A 24,877-nucleotide genomic window follows, 5' to 3' on the forward strand; every position below is an offset into this window, starting at 1 on the left:
CACACACACCCCCACACACACACACGCACATATACATATATACTTATTTATATATACTTATTTATATATATATATATATATATATATATATATATATATATATATATATATGTAAAACGAGCAGGATTATTTTATGAATTGCGTATAAAATTAGCATGAGGAGTAAGCCACTTGCCTATACAATCTTTAGAGTTGTGTGTTTGATTTAGGATTTTTTTTTGTCTACCCCTCCCTTCCACGATGACACCCACAAAGTAAACGAAGCATGATTAATTAATGCATTAATTGCCATGAAAGTGAATGTGGTTCACACAGGCAAGCAAGAGGAAATTCCTGCGCGCCTCACATCAATTAATAATCCCGAGTTGAATAAATAACTCTATGTGAGTGTGTTTGTGTGCGCGCGTGTGTGTGCGTGTGGTCGCATTGTTTATTAATTGTGGGATCTGGTGATGAATTGGCTGTTATCAATGGATTAAATCCCTACAACTAAATATTTTCTGTACAATTTGCTTATCAGTTAACTTAATTTGATTTAGTTGTTAAATATATATTTTTTAATAAAACTGTAACATAACATACCAACACACAGTTGGTATTTAATATTTATACTCCTCCAAGGCTCCTAATGTGAATTTAAAAGAGCAGCTAAATTATTAAAATTCGTCGATCCAACATAATCAATTGTTTTCTCAACTAAGTAATGTTTCCATTTTTCTATTTATAATCTAGATTTAACGAACAAAATCCTACCTGTCCGTAATTTTACGATTTAAACTGACATTAAGTCATTTTTATTCGGCGACCATTTCCCTTCAGGAGTGTGTTAGAATTATTGATGATTTTTTAATTTTATTTTTTATTTAAGTAATAAATATTTTATTTAAGTATTTTTTTAAATTGAAAATAAGATTTGTTTTTTCTTGCGTTAGGCCACCCAGCCTGGCTCGCTCGCTCCTCAGCAAGTGAGAGACACGCAAATGGGCGTGGCTCCAATCCGACTAGCTCTCTCTGATTGGCTGTGACGCTTTCTCGGGGCGCGGTTTGCTCCATGGGCTCTCTCTATAAAAACGTCTGGAAGTGGGGGGGCAGCTTCATCTTCACCGTTCAAGTGTTCCACACGCGAGGATTGGAGGAATTTCCACCCGTTTTCTCCCTTTTTTTAAATACATTTTACAACTTCGCCAAGTGTGGTTATTTTTCCATATTTGTGCAAAGAGGACGACGGACAGCTTGCCTCGCGCCCCCCTCACCTGCGTCATCATGATGTCGATGAACAGCAAACAGCCGTTCAGCATGCACCCCATCCTGCACGAACCCAAGTACACCCCGCTGCACTCCAGCTCCGAGGCCATTCGCAGGGCCTGCCTGCCCACGCCGTCGGTGAGTCCAACACTGCATGCACGGAGGGGGGAAAAAGTCAAACGCATTAATAATGCAACTCTAAACAAGCGAAAACAGCCCCAAAATAAATAAAAAGCGCGTAAAAGGATGTATGATATTTCTAACACTCAAGTGTGTTTCGTTGCTTCAATTATGCAAAAAAAGTGCGTTTCATCACACTATTGTAATTTAATATAACTAATTAAATACATTGCAGCATGTTTTTGTATTCAAGTGCCATTCATATTCAAGCTCACGCCTGTCTCGTTTTATTGTATAGGCACAAATTATTCAAAAGGAAGTGTGTGTGTGGGGTTGGGGGGGCAGCGTTGTAAATATTAATTTTGGATGAATGTCAATCCACGCTGCTGGCACACATTGCACAACATGCCACGCACACGAGGAAAGGGGCCGTTTCGTTGCGTTGGAGCGAAGAGGAAAGGACATGACTGACTCACTTTTTTACCGACAACAAACATCAGTTAGGACTTTAAGTTACATTTTTTCAGCCACTTCGAAATATTTGAGTAGAAATCAAATCAGGTGTTTTTTAAACATCTGCAAATATTACTTGAGTAATGTGTACTCGTTTTTTTTAGCTTTGTAAAAACGAATTTTTCATAAGTTGGGCAACAAAAAAAAGTTGCGTTTAAAAAATGTGTCTTTCAATTTCGAACCCCAGACACTTCCTGCCATGTGTAAATTCAATAAACCAGCTAAATAAAATATGAGGGCGTGATGTCATTTAACTTGACGCTTTAATTTGCCTCTCAGTTTTCGACATGCACTTCCGGTCACTGTGACATTAAACAACAGCAAAATGACCATATCCCAGCTAAATGGCAAACTTTTTAAATGAAAAGCTCTAATTTGGATATGAATTCCCGGTCAAAATCAGAGCAAAGTGATGTCATTAAACGCGACTTATTCAGTAATAAATGTTATTAAAGTTGAAACCGTGATTTAGCCGTCCAATCACGCGTTCAGTACTTTGTGAATATAGAGGAACACCAAATGACCATATATGGTCATTAAACATTAAATTATCCTATTAGTGCCGAGAGACTTAAATTACTGAATAAATTTTAATAACAGCTGTCAGCAAAAAAAAACGACCATATCAGAATGTTATTAAAGTTCATTTGCTTATAGGTTTATAGAAACTTGCTGTCACAGTGTAACTCCAAGTAATAGAAACGTGTCCAAATATGGGCATGCCATTGAAATGCACTTCTTTGATTTGTGTCAGTTTACAGACATGTGAATACAAATACTGTACCAAAATATCAATTTATGGTGTTTGTTATTTTCTTTTTTTCGATAGCTAAATTAGTCATTACACTTCATTCTTCAGTTTCTACATACTTCCGGCCCTCAGAAAGACGTTAAACAGCAAAGTAATTTAAGTAAAATTTGCATTTTATTTATTTATTAATTTACAAATTATACAAAGAATAAAAAAAAAATAAAACTTGCAAATGACCACGATTGGCCATGTCACTAAATTTCCAATTTACTTTGTGAAGACAATGAAGGCTAAATGACGACACTTAATTTAACGTTAGTCTACATATGTTTATATAATGTTAGTCTATATATTTATATCACATCTTAATTTTCTGTTTATTTTTCTTCTTCTTTCGATTAGATTTGAATTTTTAATTTCTCCTTTTACTTCGTTGTTTTCCGATAAGAGCAAAATGAGAATGTATGTGCATGTCATGTATTATTTATACAAGTGTACAAGTGTAAATATGTCTATTGTGGTGATATATAGGTATGAATAAAATATCAATCGCGTTAAACCCGAACCTGAAATTTGCAACAGGGCATGTCACTCAACTTGATGTTTCCATTTCTAGCCACGTCCTGTCACTTGGTGAAAAAAAAAACAGCAAAGTTACGGGCCGTCCATTATCTGTCATTAGCGCGTCAATTCCAAGCCACATCCGGTCACCGCGTGACCCCAAATAACCCTCAGAATGATAAACCCCAAAAGCGGAATTCTGTCACTAAACGCGCGTGTGCTCGCTTGTGCCGGCAGCTGCAGGGCAACATCTTCGCGGGCTTCGACGAGACGCTGCTGCAGCGGGCGGAGGCGCTGGCCGCCGTGGACATCGTGAGCCAGAAGAGTCACCCGTTCAAGCCGGACGCCACGTACCACACCATGACCACCATGACCAGCATGACGTGCACGCCCACGTCGTCGTCGGCACACCTGCATCACCCGTCCGTGCTCACCTCGCACCACCACCCGGCGGCGCACCACCACCAGCCAGCGCAGGGCCTGGAGGGCGACCTGCTGGAGCACCTGACGCCCGGCATCTCCCTGGGCGCCATGGCCGGCTCGGACGTGTGCTCCACGGCGTCGCACATGAGCGCCATCAATCACATGCAGCACCACCATCACCATCACCACCCGCACCACCCCCAGTCCATGAACATGCACGCACACGGCCTGGCCTCGCACGGCTCCCTCGGGGGCGGCGCGGCTGGGGTGGTGGTGGGCGGCGGCGGCGGGGGCTTGGCGGGCGGCGGCGACGCGGAGCCCGACCCCCGGGAACTGGAGTCGTTCGCGGAGCGCTTCAAGCAGCGGCGCATCAAGCTGGGCGTGACGCAGGCGGATGTGGGCGCGGCGCTGGCCAACCTGAAGATCCCCGGCGTGGGCTGTCTGAGCCAGAGCACCATCTGTAGGTTCGAGTCGCTGACGCTGTCGCACAACAACATGGTGGCGCTCAAGCCCATCCTGGAGGCCTGGCTGGAGGAAGCAGAGCGGGCGCAGCGCGAGAAGATGGCCAAGCCGGAGATCTTCAGCGGCGGCGACAAGAAGCGCAAACGCACGTCCATCGCAGCGCCGGAGAAGCGCTCGCTGGAGGCCTACTTTGCCGTGCAGCCACGGCCCTCGTCCGAGAAAATCGCCGCCATCGCCGAGAAGCTGGACTTGAAAAAGAACGTGGTGCGCGTCTGGTTCTGCAACCAGCGGCAGAAACAGAAGCGCATGAAGTTCTCGGCCACGCACTAAAAACAACAAACGAAAACGATAAAAAAAAAAGATAAATGAAAAGAAAAGAAAGCCCCCACCCCCTTTCTTAGTTTCACTTTGGAGAGACAAATCATGGAGCGGCTGCTATGTTCGTGCCTCGACGAGACATTTCATCACCTCGAGCATTGTGGGAAGTAACGAAATACTTTGTAACTCTACTTGAGCAGATGCTTCAGGTATCTGGTCTGTATTTATTTTTTACACCTTTTGCTATCTGCACTTAATTACGCAATGCTTTGGCAAAATAGGCTTTTATTCAAACGCATTTAAAAAACAAAATAAAATCCACGTACAGTATATTTTTTTTGCAGACAAATCATGGCCTGCGTTGCTATATTTGTGTTTCTTAAATTATACATTTCATCATTTCGAACGTTACGGGAAGTAATGAAATACAAATATCTCGTTACTGTACTTGCGTTTTGCCTTCGGCACATTGCTTGAGTTTCATTTTTTGGGACCTCACTATCTGTAGTATCTACTCCTTACTTTTGTCAAGCAGATGACGTCATGTCGGTAAAACGACGTAGAGGTAAACATCCACGCACAAAAAAAAAAATCATTCCCCAATTTTTTATTTTCTGTTGAAACAAAATATTTCATCACCTCTTTTGATATAGGAAAAACAAATACTTCTGCACTTAGGTAGATTTAGGAGTATTTATTTTCCAGAACACTTTTTACTTCAACTCCCTACAGTTGATGCGCTGTTGCGTTTATTTGTCGTCAAATAATGACGTCATGTGGAAAAACAGGTACAGCAGCAACACGGAGTAAAATAAATAACAGACTGTCAATGATGAGGAGAAGCAAGATATTCTTAATCCATGACCCTATTTGAGATGATTTCTTAAAGTTGTCACCTACAATATTGACTTGAGGCGAATGCAAATTGTTTTTAAGGTGATGAAATGTCTTGTTCAGATTTCAAAATGGGCAAAAAAAGGACGAGGCACAGGAGGATTTGGATAAAACCCCACCGTGAACGCACCACGTTCGGACTTTTTAATTCATAAGGCAATTATTGTACAAAAAATACAAATGACTCCCCTTTTTATATTTATCATTGTACATATTGTGTGAATAGGCTGCACCGATGTATTGAATTGTTTTTGATTATTTTTGATGAAAAAAAGAGAGAGAGAGCGAAAAGAAGCCACATGCATGTTTTCATTTATTTATTTTTGTTTGTTTTGAATCGATAAAGGGCGTCTTCTGTGCGAGTTGAGGAAATTCCCAGCGCAACGAACGCATCGCAATAAGAAGAAGCAACACACAGTTGTGTCGTGGCTGTGTGTCTACCTCATTACTACACACACGCGCACACACCCCAAGTGTTCATGGTGATTTAACGCACACACTCACGAGAAAAGAATTTTTTTTTCTTGTTTTATTTTTTTTTCATGGTGGATTCACAGTCACTGTAAAAAAAACTGTCACCACAATGATGCTTTGACAATCAAGTACGACCATCCATTGATTTGTATTATTGATCATAGCAAATGCATCTTATTATTTATTCGTCCCTCCACACACACATGGCGCGCACTTTGTAGATACATAACTTATTTATTTCATTATTTAAACATGTCACCCCCACCGTTTGTTTTTATTTAAGATTAATTTATTTATTTATATTTTTTAAATTTAAATGAATGGATTTCATTTGTGAATGTGTGTTCTTCAATAAAGTGTCTGTGTACATGACAGAAGCTGAAATAAAACGTGCACGTTTTACGTCATACCCTCACAGCTCCCGTTATTATATGTCATCATTTTCCATGTTTTTAATAATAGAGCAATTCGTTGATTAATGGGAAAAAATGTGTTTACCATCACTGGCCACGCTAAAAAAGTGATTAATGCCGTTTAAAAAAATATCGAGTCATTGGTCATTTGATTTGTTTTGAAAACATCAGTCACTGGCCTTTCTAAAACAGTGATTCAGTCATTGGTTACTCTAAAAAGAAGCGATAACATTTATCAGCTCAGTTGCTGAAAACAGCAAAAAGTCATTGGCCTCTTGAAAATAGTGATTCAGTCGTTGGCGACTTTAAAAAGTGTTTGAATGCATCAAAACATGACGCAATAAGTCTCTCGAAATCACTGGTGAATAACTGACCACTACTGGAAACATTTTATCGTCATTGGTCACACTTAAAAAATAGAAATTAATTGCATTGCAACCTAGTGGGAAACTAAATCATGGGCCTCCCTAAAAAGTGTAGTGATGTTTTGGGCATTGCTGAAAATCCTAAACAGTTATTGGCCACAAGCAAAAAAGAACAAATAAAAAATTAAGTGATTGACTAAAAAAAAAAAGAGTTGAAAAGATAATGTTTAATATCTCGCTGGCCAGTGCCAGGCCACTTTCAAATCTGCTCACAGTCATTGGCAACTCTAAAAACTTTAAACTGGTCAGTCTAAAAAAAATCGTGATTAATTGTATCGGACAGTAGCAGGAAAAAAAATCTAGCCATTGATGACTGTAATCTGTTCTACATTTCTGAAAACATTCTAAAATAAACGCAAAATTGTATTTGAGGAATTGTAAAAACCGTAACAGTCATTGGTTGCTCTAACAATGTCAATCATTGCAATTGTGGGAAACTTGAACTAACAAAATGAAAGACGACAAAAATTGCTTTAATCCCGACGATTTGGTCGATAAATCGACGCTGTTGACGAAACGCGAGAGCGTCGAATCTAAACAGACGTCAGCCACGTATGTGCTGTATGTCGCTCGCCTCTCACATTAGTTCAGCCATCCGCCTTGTGTTTTTGTCTGCCTTTCTTTCTGTGTTTTTTTTTTTTTTATTTCCATGAAGCGAGGAAGCACATTTTCATAAATAGACCTTGGCCGAGCGCTGCGGCCATGAAACTTTAATGACGCTCCGAGTCTTGAGTGCAGCGTCGGGGTGGGAGGGGGCCTTGGAGAATAGCAGGCCTCTGTTACGCTACTAAGTCTCTCGCTCGTGCGCTCTCACTCACACAGACACACATATGCAAACAACCCCCTCTTTCTACTTCCACCCCCCCTCCACCACAAACGCGCACACACACACACGCATACACACCCCCACACTAAGCGACGTGTGTGTAGCAGGGATTAGGATGGAGGCAGTGGAAGTCTAATCTGTTATTCTTTTATTATTATTATTATACCCGATGTCTTGAGTAGGACTGACCTCCGCTAATACACCATTAATGGAGAAAATTCATTGAGGCAGCCGTGACCGCACGCACGCACGCACACACACACACACACACACACACACACACACCCCTGCATGCACACGTTCACACGCACACTTAAACACACACTCAACTGCCAACGCACTATGGAAGTGTTCAATGGTTCTGATACAATATTTATCATTGACATACATAGATAAAACAGGAAAGGATGATGTAAACACACACACTATAAAAGGCCTCTGCTGAATCACAATTCAATTCTGTCAAATATTAATCACATCTCTACAAATAGACAACCTTGGAGGCTAATCTGTTGTTGATTTTTAGGGACCATAAAACTGACGCGTGCGTGTGGGAGGCAAACCCCAAAAATGTTTTATGATATAAGCCCGATTTTTAGTCCCCACCGATGTCAACAGTTCCCATGTAGTTTGTTTAAACTACCGATTTTTATACTCAACTGATCAAAAATGTGATCCCACAGAACTTGTGGATGATAGCTATAAAAACATAAACCAACGACACTTCTAAGTTTATAGTTCCCACAAGAGGTCCACATGACATGAGTGTGTAAAAACTCTTGTCGTCATCAGCTAACAAATACGAGTGCACACACACACTTCCTGATTTATAGTCCCAGATGTGGTCCAATGGCATGACTTTGTAAAGTCCAGTTTGTCCTCGTCAAGTTGTAAAACCCACAATGCATTAACACAAGTCTATATTTATGGTCCCAATAATGGTTTAAATAATGTGACTGCAAACAGACTTTTGTCCAGATGTCTTCTCCCCATGCCGCAAAAGGTCCACGTGGTCCACGTTTGAAAACAATTTTGGCCCCATTAGATGAGAAATGCAAACAAACAAGCACACACAGGAAGCCTAATTTAGACAGAAGAAGTGCTTTGCCGCCATCGTGTGGCTAAGGAAATGCTTTCAAGTGAGTTGAGGAGCGTCCTTTGGACAAATGTAGTGCTTTGCCGCCATCTTGTTACCTAGGAACTGCGTTGAAGTGAGTTGAAAAGCTTCCTTAGTGGTGCTTTGCTGCCATCTTGTGGCACCTATAGGCAATTATAAAACTTGTGAACTACTTGTTAATTCTTGCAAATTGCGACAGCGAGGGTTCACTGGATAGTGCTAAAAGCCATAAAAACACCCACACGCACACCCACGCACGCACACTGTAAATGACCACATCCAGCATTTCCTCCCCAGCAAGACAACCGAGTGCGTTGGGGGACGCCGTTACGCATATGAGGCGCTAATTAAAACATGGCGTCGGTAATCAGGAACAGTGTATAACTAATCAGGCTTAATGAGCATGGGAGGCGGGTGGTGGGAGGTTTGTGGTGTGTGTGTGTGCGTGTGGTGGGGGTGGTGGTGGTGTTGTAGGCCGTGATCAAACAGGCGACTTATGAGGCTTAATGGGCGGGCTTGCAATAGTGAACAATTTGGACAAATAATACGAAATGTTGACGAGGCGTTCAGGTGCGCAGTATAACGTGGAAAATAAACTGAGCAATGCTATTTGTATTGTGGAGTGGGGCACTGGTGCAAAAATTCCAGACGGAATCCAAAAATATGAATTATGGAACAATATCATAGCAGCCATATCAATATTTACAGGGCAGGGATCCCAGATCTTGGGAAAGCCTCCTTTTGTTTGCAGAATAAGAGTCAAATAGTAGAAGAAGTAGTAGTGACACACTAGGAATTCAAATTGAGGTTGAATTAAAAAACAAAACAACAACAATTTGCATAAAAAGAAGAAAAAACCTTCGTGGTAACACTCTTGATCAGTTCTAATCAATTATGTAACAAACAGCAATTATTGAAATATTTATATGCACACTGGCAATAATTCAACTTGTGTCATAACTTAAGGCCCTGCTGAGATGTTGGAGTTTATTATTTAGTAGCTCGCGAGCCCACTGACAGCAAACACCTGAGTCAATAAAAGCGCTGATCACTTCATAGATATTTTTAGAGCGGAAGCTTATAATAGGACGAGAGGGGTAAAAAAATTAAACAAATCCCATCAAACGTTGGCAAATGTGAAAGAAGAAAGATGTATAAAGTACGAAGAAAAACATTGTTGAATTGCATACTTTAGACTAGAATACAACAAGAAAAGCAGTTACGAAAAAAAGTTGCAATAAATGGCAAAAAAGACTTTCTATTCTCATTTTCTTCATGAGATTGATGGTTTTAATGTAAGAAGATAAAAATGTTATTTGTCAGAAGAAAACTGTCACGGCAAAAAAGCTCAATTAAATTCCAAGAACGAAGGCGCGATATCATGAGAAAAGTCACTCATTTAACAGAACAAGTTTGAAAACGGCCACGAAGCTATGTGGACAAAAATTGAAAGAACAAGAAATTGCGATGTGGTATAAAATTGTGATATTACAAGAAAAAAGCTAACGTGTTAATAACAACGTAATTAAGTGTCATGCTTCAAGTCGAGAAAAAAAAATCTTCGTTATATTTATCGTATTAAAATTTCTTTTCAGTGCTGTCTTATCCTTTATAAAATTTCACCCCAAGCTGGCTATTACAGACAAAATAATTTTCATCTTATTATTATTCATTTTCTTACGGACAGCCCTTAAATGTTGGTGAATGGAATCAAAGCGGGATACATTAATATAAAATAAGACTGCGCAATATACATTATTGTACATTTGGTTGCGTTTAGTGTAAATTAAAGCGAACCAGAAAGGGTTAGATTTTTTTTCTCTACTTTTGCCTTTAGCCCCACCCCCCCACCCTCCAAAAAAAAGGCATGTTTGGAGAAGCCAGAGACGTAAATACAAAGTTGCACTTAATTCAGAGAAGTGTGTTCAAAGCGCGCTGCAGTGCATCGGGCTCCTCTAATCATGTCTCATCCATAATGGATGCGCAAAAACTGACAAGATGCCCTGCAAAAAAGAAATACATTTAAAAAAAAAAAAAAAACACAGGCGGCGCAAAGCTTGGGTTTTTTTTCCTCTCCTTCCCTCCGACGGACACTGGCTAAATTTCACCATTTAGCGGCGGTACAATTTTAATGAAATTAAAAAAAAATAAAAATATTGACATGACTGCTCGGGGGTGGGGGAGTCACTGATGATTGCGGCTGCGTGGAAATAAACTTAAAAACAAAATCACTTCTGCTGACGGATTGAATCTAAATTTGCGATCGATGCGGCTGTATTTATCATAAAACGGCTTCATCCTGACAACTGCTGCACAGCAGATGGTTGTTCTCGTTTCAAATCGATTGATTCCACACTGAAAATAATGTCAACTGAATTGTTCCATTGTGAAAAATAAATACAATTATAATTTAAAAAAGTATAAATACAAACAAGTGTAAAGGGCAGTTAACCACTGTATAATGAAAATCAAATACAGACATGCTTTGACTTACGATTATTATTTCTTTTTTTGCTTTGACTTGACTCGAGAAACAAGCTTCAATCCGTTTATCACCAGTTTAAATTGTGGAATATGTATAGGAAGTAATGTTCACCTGCCGTCACTGACAGGTAGATCTGAATTCGAAGGCACTTTGTATCTATATAAAAGCTCGTAGGGCTCGTAGGATTGACCCCTGCGGAACCCCACACATGATAGTCATTTGGTCATAGATAGAGTTACCAATTTCAACAAAGTACATCGCGTCCCCGAGATACGACTTGAACTGGTTTTGAGCAGTGCAAGAGATTCCCAATTTACGTTCTTACCTCTGGAATAAGATTACATAATCAAATGTGCCAAAGAGATAGTAGTAAAATATTAGCAACACGTAGGAAGAATTCGATATGAACAACAAATAAACTATATTTTACGCATATGAGGGTCACACATACCTATATATCTTTTTTTAAATTAATTATGTGGTAGGAAAGGGGTTATCATCACACTTTTAAGCGAAAAAAATTCAAGAAAAATTGCCCCGCCCCCCCCTCAAGCTAAACTCCAACGACACAAATACAAACAAACAAGGCCGTATCCACAAGCTGCTATTACTTGTGTGATTGACTCTTACCATAAGCACAGCCCTCTCTACAGAATATGAGGGTTGGGGGGGTGTCGGGAAGTGCAATGAAACGCTAAACAGACACCTAGAAAATAAATAACTCAATAAATCAACAAGCCACTAAAGAAGCTGCAAAATCCCCACCAGTACCTTTCAAAACTGACAGAGAACCAATAATTGGTGTGCGTGTGTGTATGGAAGGCTCGCTATGTGCTCGTGTTTGGGGATTGGCTCCATGTGGACCCGCTTGCTTTGCTTGCTTTCTTGCTCTGGCCCATATACTGTACTGTATATTCCTGTGTGCGTGTGCGTGTGTGCGTGTGCGTGTGTGTGTGTGTGTGTGTGTGCGCAAGCGTGCAGTGCTACTTTCTTGTCTCGCTGATGAATAATGCAGCGCCGCGAGGCCGCCGGGTTTCCAGTTAAATAGCAATTTGCTTAACCAGTGTTCCCAGTCACTGCCAGCTGCACTCGCACTATCACCTTATGTGTACATTCAGATGTTTATTTTGATTCAGCATCAGAGTCACACTGTCTGATAATTACATTTAAAGACCTGCTGTGTACGTTTTTTTATTTGCACATTGCTGGGGTAACCTTGCAATACACTTCAAAAGAAATGATGAAAAATTGCGAGAATAAAGCTGTTATATGGTGAGCGAAGAAAAAAGTCATTAAAGCAATTCAGTTGTTAAATTATAATAATCATTTTTTAGAGAGGGAAAAATGTAGTCAGGTTTCAAAAATAATAAAAAGACTCACTTGCATCTTCCTCCAAATAAGACACCAAGCGTGCTTGCTTCAAGGTGTGTATTTGTGACTCCCGGTTGTGGTTTACTGACAGACAACAGAAGACGATTAAACATAGTATAAGAAACCGAACAATAACATTTCATATTTTTCAACAAACGTCTGCTAGCTTAAGGCTAACAAGAAAAGAGGACCATCTAACAGAAATGAAAATTGAGGGTGAACAGAAATATTCCAACGGTGGACGACGAAACAAGTAACGTAATCATAAAGGAGAGTGTTTTCGGGTCATCAACCGATTTCTGTCAAAGCCGACGTAGACGAATGGAAACTTTCGTTTTGAGAGCTGACCCTTGATAATTCCTCCCCCCACTTACTTATTACTTGCATATTTTCCAACAATCGTCCAAAATCTTGACTCAAGCAATGTCCTGTGGAGTTTTTTTTCGTTTAGCACACTCGGTTCCTCCGCCGACTGCGCTCCCGCCGCCCCTCCGCCATCGGGAGAATGAGCGGAATTTGAATTCATTGAGGGATTTTTACGGGCGGCGAGGCTTGTCGGGTAATTCTGTTAACAAAAGGTATCCTTAGACGGAATTAAATATTTATCCGCTCTATGAATAACAATCGGAGGGGAACGCATGGGGAGAGGCGCTGTTTACTTTTTCGCGGGGTTCGCCTTGCAGGATTCTGTTGCGCATTCCATCTTGCCGAGATGATTGCCGGATTGGTAGATAGTGTTGGGGGGGAGGGGGGGGGGCAATCCGATACGCGTGCTACTAAAAGCCATGTTCACACTCTAATCCAGCACAGGAAGGAGCGAGCCCGGGACTCAGAACTCAGCGGGGACTCTTGACCTGACTACAGGGCACCCGCTGACCCTGTAATCTGTTGAAACATCAAAGTTGCATCAAGTGAGACCTCCATCAGTGTCTCCCGACAACAGTTCTGGGTTTTTGTTGGTTTAATTTACAGATTAATCGAAAATTCTGCTTCTGGTCGGCAATGATCAACAAAAGCCGATCTTGTACTTTTACAATCACGATCACAATCGGTGTTTGATCGATCGGAACACCACTAGATTTTACCGTGCTTTCAAAAGTTTTAATTACGTTGTTAAGTTTGTTTGTTTGTTTTGAGCGGCGGAAAGCAGACAGATGCGCAGCAGGTCTTCATTGATTTGCAACGCGAAGATCCCAAACTCCTTTTTGGCTCCTTTGTATTCCTTCGCGGTCATCAATAATGGATCGGACGGTTCTGATGACATTAACGGCCGGGATGATCTTAATGAGCCAAGCAGCCCTGACTGATCTGAAGGACTCTGCGGCCATTTTGAATCCAACCCGGCGGGGTGAGAAGGAATATTGATTCCAAATCAAGTCAGACGCTTTGATTTCAGAGTCGGTATTGGACACAGCCAAGCTTTATGGCGATCGAAGCGTTCGCCACCCGAGAGTACGACCTGTTGTGGCCACTGCAACTTATCATGAAACTTTAATCAGTCTCGCACTGAGGAGATACGCCCGCCTCTTTTTCAGAATGATTAATTCTTTTTTTCTTAATTTCCCCAAGCGTTGGCCAAACGGCGAGTGCGAAGGTTTCCATGCGCGCGGCAAAAAGGTTTCAATCGGAGGCCTTTGATCACGCCTAATAATATCCCAGCGGTTGATGGATGAAATGGAATGACGGCTCTTTGATTCGCCGCCGTATCGAAGGATTTGATGCCTTTGACAAGTAGATTACAAAAATTGTATATATATATATATATATATATATTTATATATATATATTAAAAAACAGAGAATGCAATAACAATCACAGGCATATTCCTATTTGCTGATTTGGCTTATGATATTCTAATTGGTCAATTTCCATTTTGTACTCGCTCGTCCGGTGCCAAGTGTACTAAAATGAGAAGAAGAAACCAGTTCTGACTACAAAATTTTCATTATTTTGAATTAGGATATTTATGAAAAAAAAAGCTTTGGATCATGTTTACATTACTTACTTTTGTAAATATATTTAAGTTCACAAAACTTGATATGAAAGATTAGATGCTTGTGTTCTTCCACTCTTTTCCGCTTCTGACGAGCTCATCGTCTTCCGGGGATTCAAGCCAATGAAATATTTGCTCTGCAACACAGGATGGTCAAATTTATGCAACATTTTTTTCCGAGTGGTGAAAATTGATTCCTTCAAACTTGCAATCCGACAGTACTTTGGGGGCATATGGTAGGATATTCCCGTAACTTTATATATTTTTTTTAATGAGAGCAGATTTGCTGAGCGTACAATTTTTGAGCAGCATTTTAATTCCTGCAGCGAGTGTAGCGCTTGCAAACCAACACGATCGCAGTCCAATTCTCAATTTGCTGCGTGTATAACAGATTCTTTGAGGTGGTAGAATTGCACAGCAGCAAGGTGCAAAGGGGAGGAACGTATTCAGTAAATTCCCAGGGGTTGGGGTGTTCCAGGAAACTTCCATGTGAATTAAAACTGCGTTTTGGAAGCACTCATAATGATGGGAATTTATGGGAACTAACCAGGAATGAGAGTAATTCAATGCTATGAGGTTTTGAATAATGCCAATATTTAGTTTTGTCAAAAGTAGACGTCAATCCAAAACAGATATCTCTCCTTGCCCACATGGGAGGGCATTACGAAACCATAATTGCTTGCCCAGTCTTAGGTGGCCTTGTGTGTTTGAGCACGGCGAGCGAGGAGCCGGATGTCCTCTCCGATTAGCCGTGGCGTGTGTGAGTGCACTAATGCACCTCGCTATTAGCATGTTTCTCTGGGTTGCCACGGGCATCTTAACCACCCGCCTCACTCAGCGCGGCTGCCGCCACCCTTTTCTACGTGTCAGGACGCATATCAGTCAGAGCGTGCCGTGGGTTTTATGTCGTTAAGTAAGAAGCAGGGCGCGGTAGCACCGGCTGACAAGAGGATTGGTTTTTGTAACGACGATATTTTTGGTTGTCATTTTGTAAGGCCCACACAAATATCTAAACGATTCTTTACTCTCGTTTAAGAGAATAACATTTTTTTTCCGACAGGATTCAAACATATATTTGCTGTAAGTGTTGTTTACCTGCTAATAGTTGAAAAAAAAAAACCTTTCGCGGAGAAGGACTCTCTTCTTCTGTATTTCAATCAGTCACTCATTTGTGACGTAGATAAAAGTGCGCCAACTGTGACAGCCGGCTGAATTGCAAGAGCGTATAATTATTATTACTATTATTATTATTACTCTTACTATTATTATTATTATTATGAATAATAGTAATAATAATGATTATAACAACAAGAAGAAAATAACTTATTTACCAATAAATAATAAAAATGGATATGAAATTAGGAACTTTAAGTTTTTTATTATTAGTTATTTCGTGACAAACGGTTTCATAGTTATAAATTAATTAATTTGACACAATATAATTAAAAAGGAGCATGATTCATTATTTTATTAATTAATGAATATGATTTTACATATTTTCATTACACAGTTGAACTTTTTCATTCTCTTAAGCTGCTTTAGAAATAACCTGGCTCTTCTGTCCATTTCAAAAATCAAACATGGTCCTTGAGCTCCAAGTTAGACCACCCCTGGGATCCACTCAGCTGGGTTCAAATTCACAGGTTAGCAAAAAAAAAAGAAAAAAAAAAAAAGCCTCCACTCCAATAAGAACTTGGCTGGGCCTGTCGAGACTGTTCAATCATTCATAGAATAGGAGGCTGCGAAGCCTGTGTGCCTAAAGAGCTTTGTTACCATATTAACGCACGTTGGGCATGAGAGAGGCGCGTGTGGCGAGGATCGAGGGATGAAAGGATGATTGCTGGAGTTCTCTGAGGCGGCAAGGGGGGGGGGGGTGCTCCAAAAGCCTCTGTACCCCCACCCTTCCTCCATGTTCTCCCACCTACTATTACAACTCTCCTGTGTTACTTTCTTGTGAAAAATCGCCCTGAGGCGAGGCCCTCTCCTGGGTGGCACACCCCCGAGCGGAGCCCTTGTTCCTTCCATCGTCAGAGGCCGAACCAAGGCTTTTAGCGAGATCAGCCTCCGAGGCCTTCCCCCGACATCACACGCAGCATCGGGCCTTGTCCCGCGCCGCGTCCCAGCCACGTGGCGCACCTCCTTCCAACTTTCCCACAGCTCCCATTCATTGTGCCCTCCTCGAGAAAAAAAATGTTGGCTCCTACAATACAGGCGATGTTTTTCTCCATGTTGTTCCTTAATTCTGGATACTGCATTGTTAGTACTCCACAGTCTCCACTTTGCTCTACTTTGCCCTCAGTCTCCTCTTGGATAACGCGTCTCCCTGAATTCAGGAGATTGATGTGTTTACGACAGCAGAGCTTTCATAGTTTTTCTGGGGTACAATTTTGGCTGTGGAAAATAGAATTGAGTCCATACTTAGCTCTGGATGTTGCAGCACTACACTCCACAGTCTCCACTTTTCTGCAGAATACCCTCAGTCTCCTCGAGAATCACCTTGCTGCCACCTGCCGAGAATGAACTGCAAAATAAAAAATCTGAAAGTAGTTACTAGAGCGAGTTACATTAGCTGCTTAACTTTGTTCTGTGCCTTAGTCTATACACTTTGCCCTCAATCTCCTCTTGGATCAAATGTGTCAAACATAGGACAACCTTGTTCTCTCTCTTTGCTGCTGATTGCTCGCATCTCGTTCTGTTCCGACAGTATTAAACCCTAAAAATGCTCCTATTATATATAAGATTGATTTTGCGATTTCAGAATTTATATAGCCAGTAGCTCGAGGGCCAGCAAATACATTTTTCTCTCTGCCGGCCCCAAATGGTCTTACATAATGGCCCTTACTGAGGTAAAGACAAGATTAAGAAATCTCATGTCGGTACCACGGCGGCTCGCGATGACATAACCGGAGCTGCGAGATCACGCAACCGCAGCGCACTTCACATGGGACCACAAGCCTTGGTGACTACGTATGTCCTCAATGTATGTGACATCGTTTACTTCGTTTTTGATCTTTGGCCAGGGGTTTTGGGGGTCCAAACATCCCAAGCTACATTTCCACACAGGTACAGCATGGCGGGCTCCTCCATGTCCTGCAATCCACCTCTGGCAGATCTTTTATTTAGCCCGCTGCAGCAAACGGCTCCTCCTCATGAATTATGCAGCCCTGGGCCCTCGGAACAAGCTCCAGGCCGACTCTACACCTTGTGTGTGGCTTAAAATATAGATAAAAGCCCAACAGTCGGCTACAAACATTCTTTTTTCTTCTCAAAACCCAAACAGGCTGGCGAGAAGAGAGTCCGCGCTGCAATTAGGCACTGCAGAGTCGGTGAAGAATCCGTAGAGATGCGTGCCGACGGATAACGGGATCGGGCTATGGATCAGAAACTGCAACGCGGCAGAGCAACAACAACAACACGTGTGCTTGTTATCCGTCGTGAGATAAAGGGCTTGGAGATTTGGCGCATTTTTTTTTTCAATAATCATGCACCGCGTGAAGACACTACTTTGTGTCAGCGAGATGAGCTAGAAGTCGACTCCTCCCCTGTGCTGATTTCATAACAAAGCTTACGCAACTCCTCCCAACCTCAAGGATGTTTCGTGTGCCAGATGTGGTTCGTCTCAGCAGAAAGATGAAAGAATTAGGCCTGGTTGGTTTAGATAAAAATGTTGGAATTTAAAACACCATGTGATGATGTGGTTACAATATTTTGTTTTAGATTATTTCCTCCAAGCATGAGCTTACAAATCCATTTTTGACTGGATATAATTGGGGTTTTTGAAGCTTTAATGTCTGTCGGTTTGGTCAGTCGTAAATCCACAGGTGTCAAACTCCTTTAGCGACAACGAAACGGACAACATTCCCATACCGGGAGTTGAACCCGGGCCACCTGGGTGAAAACCAGGAATCCTAACCGCTAGACCATATGGGAGCCTGACAACTCAGCCGGTGACTACTTCAGTGGATTTCAACATGTCTCAAGGATTCACGTGCTCTGCCTTAAATGCTGACAACTGAGGCCAGGGGTAGGAAACTCCGGTTCCAGGAGAGCTATATCCTGCCTGCTTTAGCTCTCCAAACACGTCTGATTGAAACGTTCAGCACATCAACAAACTCTGTAGAAGCCTGATTATTAGAATAAGATGTGCTTGGAGTATGGAGAGCTCTAAAAGAGGTAGGTTATGTCACTCAAGGAAATGAAATTCCCGCCACCTGACTGAGGTGAACACCAGATATCTTAATCATTGAAGCAAAGTCATGACAAACATTAAGCAATTAAATAACCGCTGGACACAGCGCTTCCCATACCGGGAGTCGAACCCGGCCCGTCTGGGTGAAAACCAGGTATCCTAACCGCTAGACCGTATGGGACAGAGCAGCAAACTGTGTGAATCGTTCCATAATAGTAAATACAAGCAATACAATATTCCAACTTGTTTGCATTTGACATGAACGGCATCTTCATTATTCAAAAGTGAACGCAGAAGCTTAAACAGAAGACGATTGTAATAGCTCCGTGCACTTATGAATTGTTTAAAGATAAATCCGTGCAACATGGCGCTAGTGTGGCCGCGTTGATTATTTGAAGAGGAGTCGCTGCCCGTGAATTCAATAGTGAATATGATATCATAAAACAGACGGTTATCTATTCATGGTCCCATTAATGAATCATAGCTTCCCCCCTCCTTGACTTTATACTCCAGACATGCCCTCTTTGAATATGTCATAAGCGCTTATTCTTTTTTAATGGCCTGCCGTAAGCCCCAAATACAGACATGCAAACATGATGCAGCGTAAACGGGACGCTTTTGACACCGGGTTCAATCATGAGGTAACGGTGTGGGCGTTATTGTCACGTGGTAAATTTGGTGAGGTGATGGAACACAGAAATACAACCAGTGTGTGTGTCTCTCTCTCTACTACTTCAGGTTACATTATTTATACTTTATACCCGCCAGGCTCTTTAAGACTCTTTTTGCAACACTTTGCGAGGCTGGAATATCACAGTGAGCAGAGACACCAGAGTTGCCATCATCAAACCTTTATTAACTGTACAGGCCATTTTAAATGTATTTTTAAGAGACTGTAACCTGGATCATAAAACTAAAATGTGAAAAGGCTCACGGCTGACACATAACAAATAAAGTGCAATGACTAACCGTGTCAGTTGCCCTACCTGCATAAATAAAGCTTAAATAAATAAATTATGTGGGATGAATGATGGTGAACGTGTTAGCTACATGCTAGTTTAGCCAGCCAGAATCTGCATGCAAAATGATTTGTGCAACAGTTTTAAGATCAAGAGAAGCTCCTTGGAAGAAATTCCTGCTGTAAACTGATTCCAAATTTTGATTGGCCCACAGCAAATTGGTTGAGAGTGACTCTAGAGCGCCTCTGCTGATTTTAAGACTTGCCTTGTGGCAGCACGTCAATCAAAAAAAAAAAAAAAACAGTCACAAGTCGCTCTTTAACTCAGTAATCACTGCCCAGAGTCCAGTTGGATAAATAATGCACATTGATGACAAGGCATGGATCTGACGGCTCCGTCGCTAATTTATTGATTACCCCCTCCAGATGACAAAGGTTAAATGTCAATCAGCGGATCTGAGCGGCGCAGAGAGAATACAATTTTCTCCTCTGATGACTGGATGTATTATTAAGTGTTGTGCTCAGAAGCCTCTTTGGTTGTGGAAGCGGGAAGCGCCTCGGAGGAAGGAAAGCATAAAGTGAATAAGGAAGCAACAAACATTTTTAATGTTGCAACAAAGTGGCGCAGAGCAAGAGATGACGGCCTCGCAACATTTGCATGTCGTCTTCCAGCTGTCTTTATCACCTTTGTTTAAGTCAAGAAATATCTAACCACCTAATTTGCATTTATCTGTCGGCCAAAAGCTATTTTTCTATATATCTATCCATCTATCCATCTATCTATCTATCTATCTATCTATCCATCTATCTATTTATCTATCTATCTCGAGATGAGTTGAGTTTATTTAGCTCTCAGGTTACGTCATAATAGCAGCGGTTGTTATACATCCTCCTCACCTCTAGGGGAGCTAGAGGTATTAATTGGTAATAAGACGTACGTGGCAACACACACTGGAGAAAACTGTGGCAGCAGGTAAAAAAAAAAAAGCAGAAGGCTAATTTGTACTCAGGCTTGTTAATTTGTACCGAGGTGTCCGGACATCTGAACAACTAAAAGTTGGCGGAGCGACAGTATGTGTAAGTTTTAGCAGAGTAGATTTAACATTTGTCGTCTTAGCCACTGGTGTAGCTTAGCATGAACATGGTAACATGCGTTTTTTAACTATACAATATCATACAATCAAACTTTATTTATATAGCGCATTTCACAAGAGCTAGAGCTGTAACAAAGCGCTTTCCATATGGTGTAATATAAATGAGCGGGAGATTAGAACAAAACTAAGGCGGCGAGTGTTCTAATGCTTGAGCCTGTAAAGCAATTTAAAGTACATAATGGGCGGTTTTTATTTTGAATGTTGTTTTTCAGGAAAAACACAACAAACAAAGGCAAGATGTGGCGCTTTACGAAGATGATCGAGAGCCTTAGGGAGTCCTTGTCATTCCAACATCTGTTGCAGTGACAGGCGACCTGCTGGTGTAGATGCTCGAAAGGCCCCTCAAGACTGGCCCAGGTGGTCAAAAAAAGCTCCGAATTCAGGACTGCTGGGACGCCGGACACTGACAGCTATCAGCCATAAGGCACGCACGCACGCACGCACGCACGCACGCACGCACGCACGCACGCACGCACGCACGCACGCACGCACGCACGCACGCGTGCAGTGTCACTCATCATATTCTCTGTGCCCCTTTCACCTGCGCAGATGTGCCAGTGGTCGACGTGCCAGCAACTTCACAATCCAGTATTTGCAGAACGTCATGAGCAGACCCGGAAAACAGGTTAGAAGGATAAATGTATATTTTCTTTGTTGCTGGCATCTGACTACAAAAGTTAAATACATCCATCCATTCTCTGCACTGCTTATCCTCAATAGGGTGTTAAATACACATTAAATATTGCTACAGGTTTTTTGTGCTTTGTCCTTACCAATGTTGTTAATTTATATTATTTAACAATCACTGTACATTTAGTAAAAAAAAATAAATCCCCACTGAAATGGGTAAAGAGGTTGAAGCTGGTAATCAAGCCGCATCCCAGCTCAACTCAGCTTCAACACTTTTCAATTTCCACTTCCGATTCCTGACCTGCCGTAATTGGCCCAAGAGTGGCCTCCCCTCACCTGCAGCGCGCCAGTGCTGGCAGGTGAATTATTAATAGCTAATATCATTATGTATGCTCGGCTTGTCATAACAATCCCGACTGGTGGAACGGGGTTGGGGGGGAAACTCAATCTGCTGCTCTTCCCCTTGCGCAGACAATGCCGTTCAATTATTGATACCGACTAATTGGCGACAGGAATCGCCAGGCAGGGTTACTTTTGTCCCCCACTCCCTCTTGGCACTTTGCGCCACTCCTTCAATAAAACAATCTTACGAGGAGGCCGCCCCCTCCTCAACGAACCCCTGTGTCAGCAAATTAGCAGGGAGCGTGACCTCGCTGCCTTTTTTCCTCTCTTTTCATAAGAATTTAACATTCTCCTACAACCCCTCTTCACCTCGACCACTTAATTAAATAAGAAGTCAATGTAGATTTTTTATTTTTTATTCGCGGCACGTGGCAGCACAGGTTTGATTGAGCAAAGGGTTGTGGACGTGTCTGGGGGTTAATAGAGTTTAATTAGGGTCAGGGTAACAGTCCACGGGGGGTTCCTGCTGTACACCTCATTAACACAATGTTCAATATCAGCTAGTGCAAGGACTTTTAAAACCCGCATTTAAGCCGTTTCTGAACAAATTAGACACTTGTCGAACTAGCAGGGGCACTCTATAGGGCGCATACCACTGGCACACCACATTACTCCAAACTCCAGATTATTGTTGGCAAGTGTAAACTGCGCCACTGAGAACAATGATCAACTGTCACTGGGCAGCACATTTGGCTCCAGAATGTCATCATCGCACCCGACACGTGCCGGGTATAGCAAAGATGCCCCAGCATTGTGATTTTTCTGACCAATATTGCGATTGTCTGTATAGTGTACAGTGACATTTACGAACATGACGGAAAATGCCATGGTACCATTAAAACAAGAACAGCTATTACTCTAATAATGAAAGGACACGAAAGAGGTTTTGTGAGGGGGGGCATTTCTTTCTCACCATCAAGTATAATTTTGTATTTGTATTATTGTGTACATGCAAATGCATTTTTAAACCACAAAATGTTTTACATTTCATACTAATGTTCTTTGTACGCCACCTGCACAGGGCCAAGCCTTCACATGACTTAAAGCCACTCAGTATATTAAGTGAGCCTTAAGTGGCATCTATTTAATGTTGCAGGCGGTGTACTGTGCATATGGCGTATGCAGTATAGTGCCACTATGGTCTTAGCGTACAAAGTCCAACACTCCCACCAGCACTCCCCACCCTCCCATTAAAGTCCGTCTCTTACAGTCTCACACACACACACATATGGGCCTATGCGCTAAGTGGGCCTACCATCTTGCTCGCTGCAACTCCAGGCCCTTTCCACATGGGCGGGGTCCAAATGGGCGATGATGCTGAATCACATGCTAATGCTAATGTATGCGGCCGTCCAGCCTCTGCGGAATAGCCGCATCCTGATCTAAAAGGATCCCGAGTCCTAATCTGCTTTTTGGGCCCGCTGCAAACACGCATCTGCATAATCGGGGCGACAAGTGTGGAGAGGGTGAAAGTGCAGTGGAGGGAGGGAGGGGTGCGGGGGTGTGGGGGGGCGTATTAGAGGAAGTGGTAGCGGGAAAGGTGTTTGCGAGTTGGAACCGTCATCCTATGTGACGTCATCATGCGAGGTTGACCGTGTTTATGTTGTGATACAAATCAAATTGAAAAAGAATGATTTTGAACAACCTTTACGATTAACAACAATATTTGCAACAATAGTGATAATTATAATAATCCAAATGAGAAATCAATTTCTTTCTCGCTTTGCATGTGTGTGTGCACGTGTAACCGTTTGCATGTCAAAACATCAGCCGGCATGCCAACCCCGTGTCATATTGATCAGTTAACACGGTGTAGTCTGCTATATTGCGGATAAATGGGAAATTAAAGCGCACTGTCACACAATTCTGCATGTGCAACTGCATCAATAATTCAGCCTCTTCCCCTTGCCATTCATGCACACACACGCACGCGCCCACGCACACACACAGACTAACCAACTTGAGAGGAGATGAAGAAGAGAAAGTTTGACAATAATACACATGGTAAAGAAAAGAGACTCTGTGACATATTTACAAAATCCCATTTCCCCTGTGACTAAATGCACTTGAACATGTTTGTAATGAGTAGGGCATAAAAATAATGTGATCAGAGAAAAATGAGAAAGTCAGAAAGTCTTCCCGTTTCCCCTCCGGATCGACACCCATGCTTCCCAAAACCGGAGAGCGACTCGACAGGAAGTCATAAAGTGACTGATCTCTGTCTTATCACGACAAAATACTTCACCCCCACCCCCCACCCCCACTTTGCACGCATCAACTTTGCCCCCCACCCCACGCGAGTACCCCTCCGCCAGGCTTCTGGCATCACAGGCGAAGCTTCATGTGATCAATAATGGATGCGGCTGTCTCCTGCACTGCTGCTACATTAGCTCGTGCAGGGGGCTACGTTTAACTTGATGGGCTTGTTAATGTGTCCCGTTGGGGGTACGCCCTCCTCGCAAACGCACGCACCCCGATGGATGATGGACCCCCACCCCAACCATGTTGGCACGCGCTGGGTCGAAGTTGGTGGGCTGGACGGTCGGGCCTAGGGAACGCTAAGGTCAATAATATTCATTCTGTGCCATTGTACAGTTTAAAGGGAAGTAGAATTCATTTCCCTGAAAGTTAAAAAAATTAGTAGAAATTCCAATGAAAAATATTAATACTTGCCTGAATAAGTGAAGTTTATTGAACCCAAGTAAATTAAGTTAGACCCAATCCAAGTAATTTACAAGCACATTAAGAATTGCTTCATGCCTCAAGAAATCCATTGAATTATGTTGAAATTCTTTGGCTGATTTATTTATTTTTTCCTTCTCTTGGCGGACATCATAAACGTCATGTGTTAACTGTGAGCCCTTTGAGACACTTTTGTCACTATTTACGTTAAGTTCATTGAAAGATCCTTTTTCTTTTTCCCAGCATGTTAGTGAACGAGGCCCAATATGAGCTCATGACAAGAGGAGAGTAACAGGATCATTAACAGTGTTGCTTCTCTCTCAGCGATGTAGATCTTAGTTGGAAAGCCCAACCCCCCCACCTCAGCCTCCATTAAGAAGGTCTGGTGGTGCCCCCGGGGCGCCCCTCACCGTGACTTCTTCTGCCACAGGGCTGCCGCGGCTAAACGTCAAAAACATCAGAGAATGGAAA

The 24,877-nt window shown here is 42.1% G+C and overlaps 1 protein-coding gene, 1 long non-coding RNA gene and 1 other non-coding gene across 5 annotated transcripts in view; 2 read left to right on the forward strand and 1 right to left on the reverse strand.

The window, feature by feature from the left end:
- The first annotated feature begins 1,117 nt into the window (after positions 1-1,117).
- On the forward strand, positions 1,118-6,178 carry pou4f4 (POU class 4 homeobox 4). The gene is made up of 2 exons (XM_088279519.1): positions 1,118-1,383; positions 3,428-6,178. Exons 1-2 carry the CDS (start codon positions 1,264-1,266, stop codon positions 4,403-4,405), a joined length of 1,098 nt encoding a protein of 365 aa, XP_088135645.1. The 5' UTR covers positions 1,118-1,263; the 3' UTR covers positions 4,406-6,178.
- Positions 6,179-18,249: 12,071 nt separating this feature from the next.
- On the reverse strand, positions 18,250-18,321 carry trnae-uuc (transfer RNA glutamic acid (anticodon UUC)). Its single transcript has one exon. It is a non-coding gene; the product is annotated as a tRNA-Glu (tRNA).
- Positions 18,322-20,460: 2,139 nt separating this feature from the next.
- The window catches only part of LOC148320413 (uncharacterized), a 41,260-nt gene continuing 36,843 nt past the window's right edge, over positions 20,461-24,877 (forward strand). For 2 of the 3 annotated variants that reach the window (XR_015839659.1, XR_015839661.1), the window contains exons 1-3: positions 20,490-20,615; positions 20,905-21,116; positions 21,242-21,317. This is a non-coding gene — a long non-coding RNA (uncharacterized LOC148320413). Of the gene's footprint in view, positions 20,616-20,904; positions 21,117-21,241; positions 21,318-24,877 lie in introns of all 3 variants that reach the window. The other variant, XR_015839660.1, reaches the window with a different exon arrangement.

Source organism: Idiotropiscis lumnitzeri, chromosome 17, assembly GCF_059441095.1.
Source record: "Idiotropiscis lumnitzeri isolate Australia: NSW breed Sydney's pygmy pipehorse chromosome 17, RoL_Ilum_1.0, whole genome shotgun sequence".
NCBI classification, from domain to species: domain Eukaryota; kingdom Metazoa; phylum Chordata; class Actinopteri; order Syngnathiformes; family Syngnathidae; genus Idiotropiscis; species Idiotropiscis lumnitzeri.

Bases quoted from the DNA above. Each gene is read 5' to 3' on its own strand.
- pou4f4 (XM_088279519.1), top strand. From the start codon at position 1,264: ATGATGTCGATGAACAGCAAACAGCCGTTCAGCATGCACCCCATCCTG. The intron at 1,384-3,427 runs GTGAGTCCAACA...TTGTGCCGGCAG, and splicing joins CCTGCCTGCCCACGCCGTCG to CTGCAGGGCAACATCTTCGC.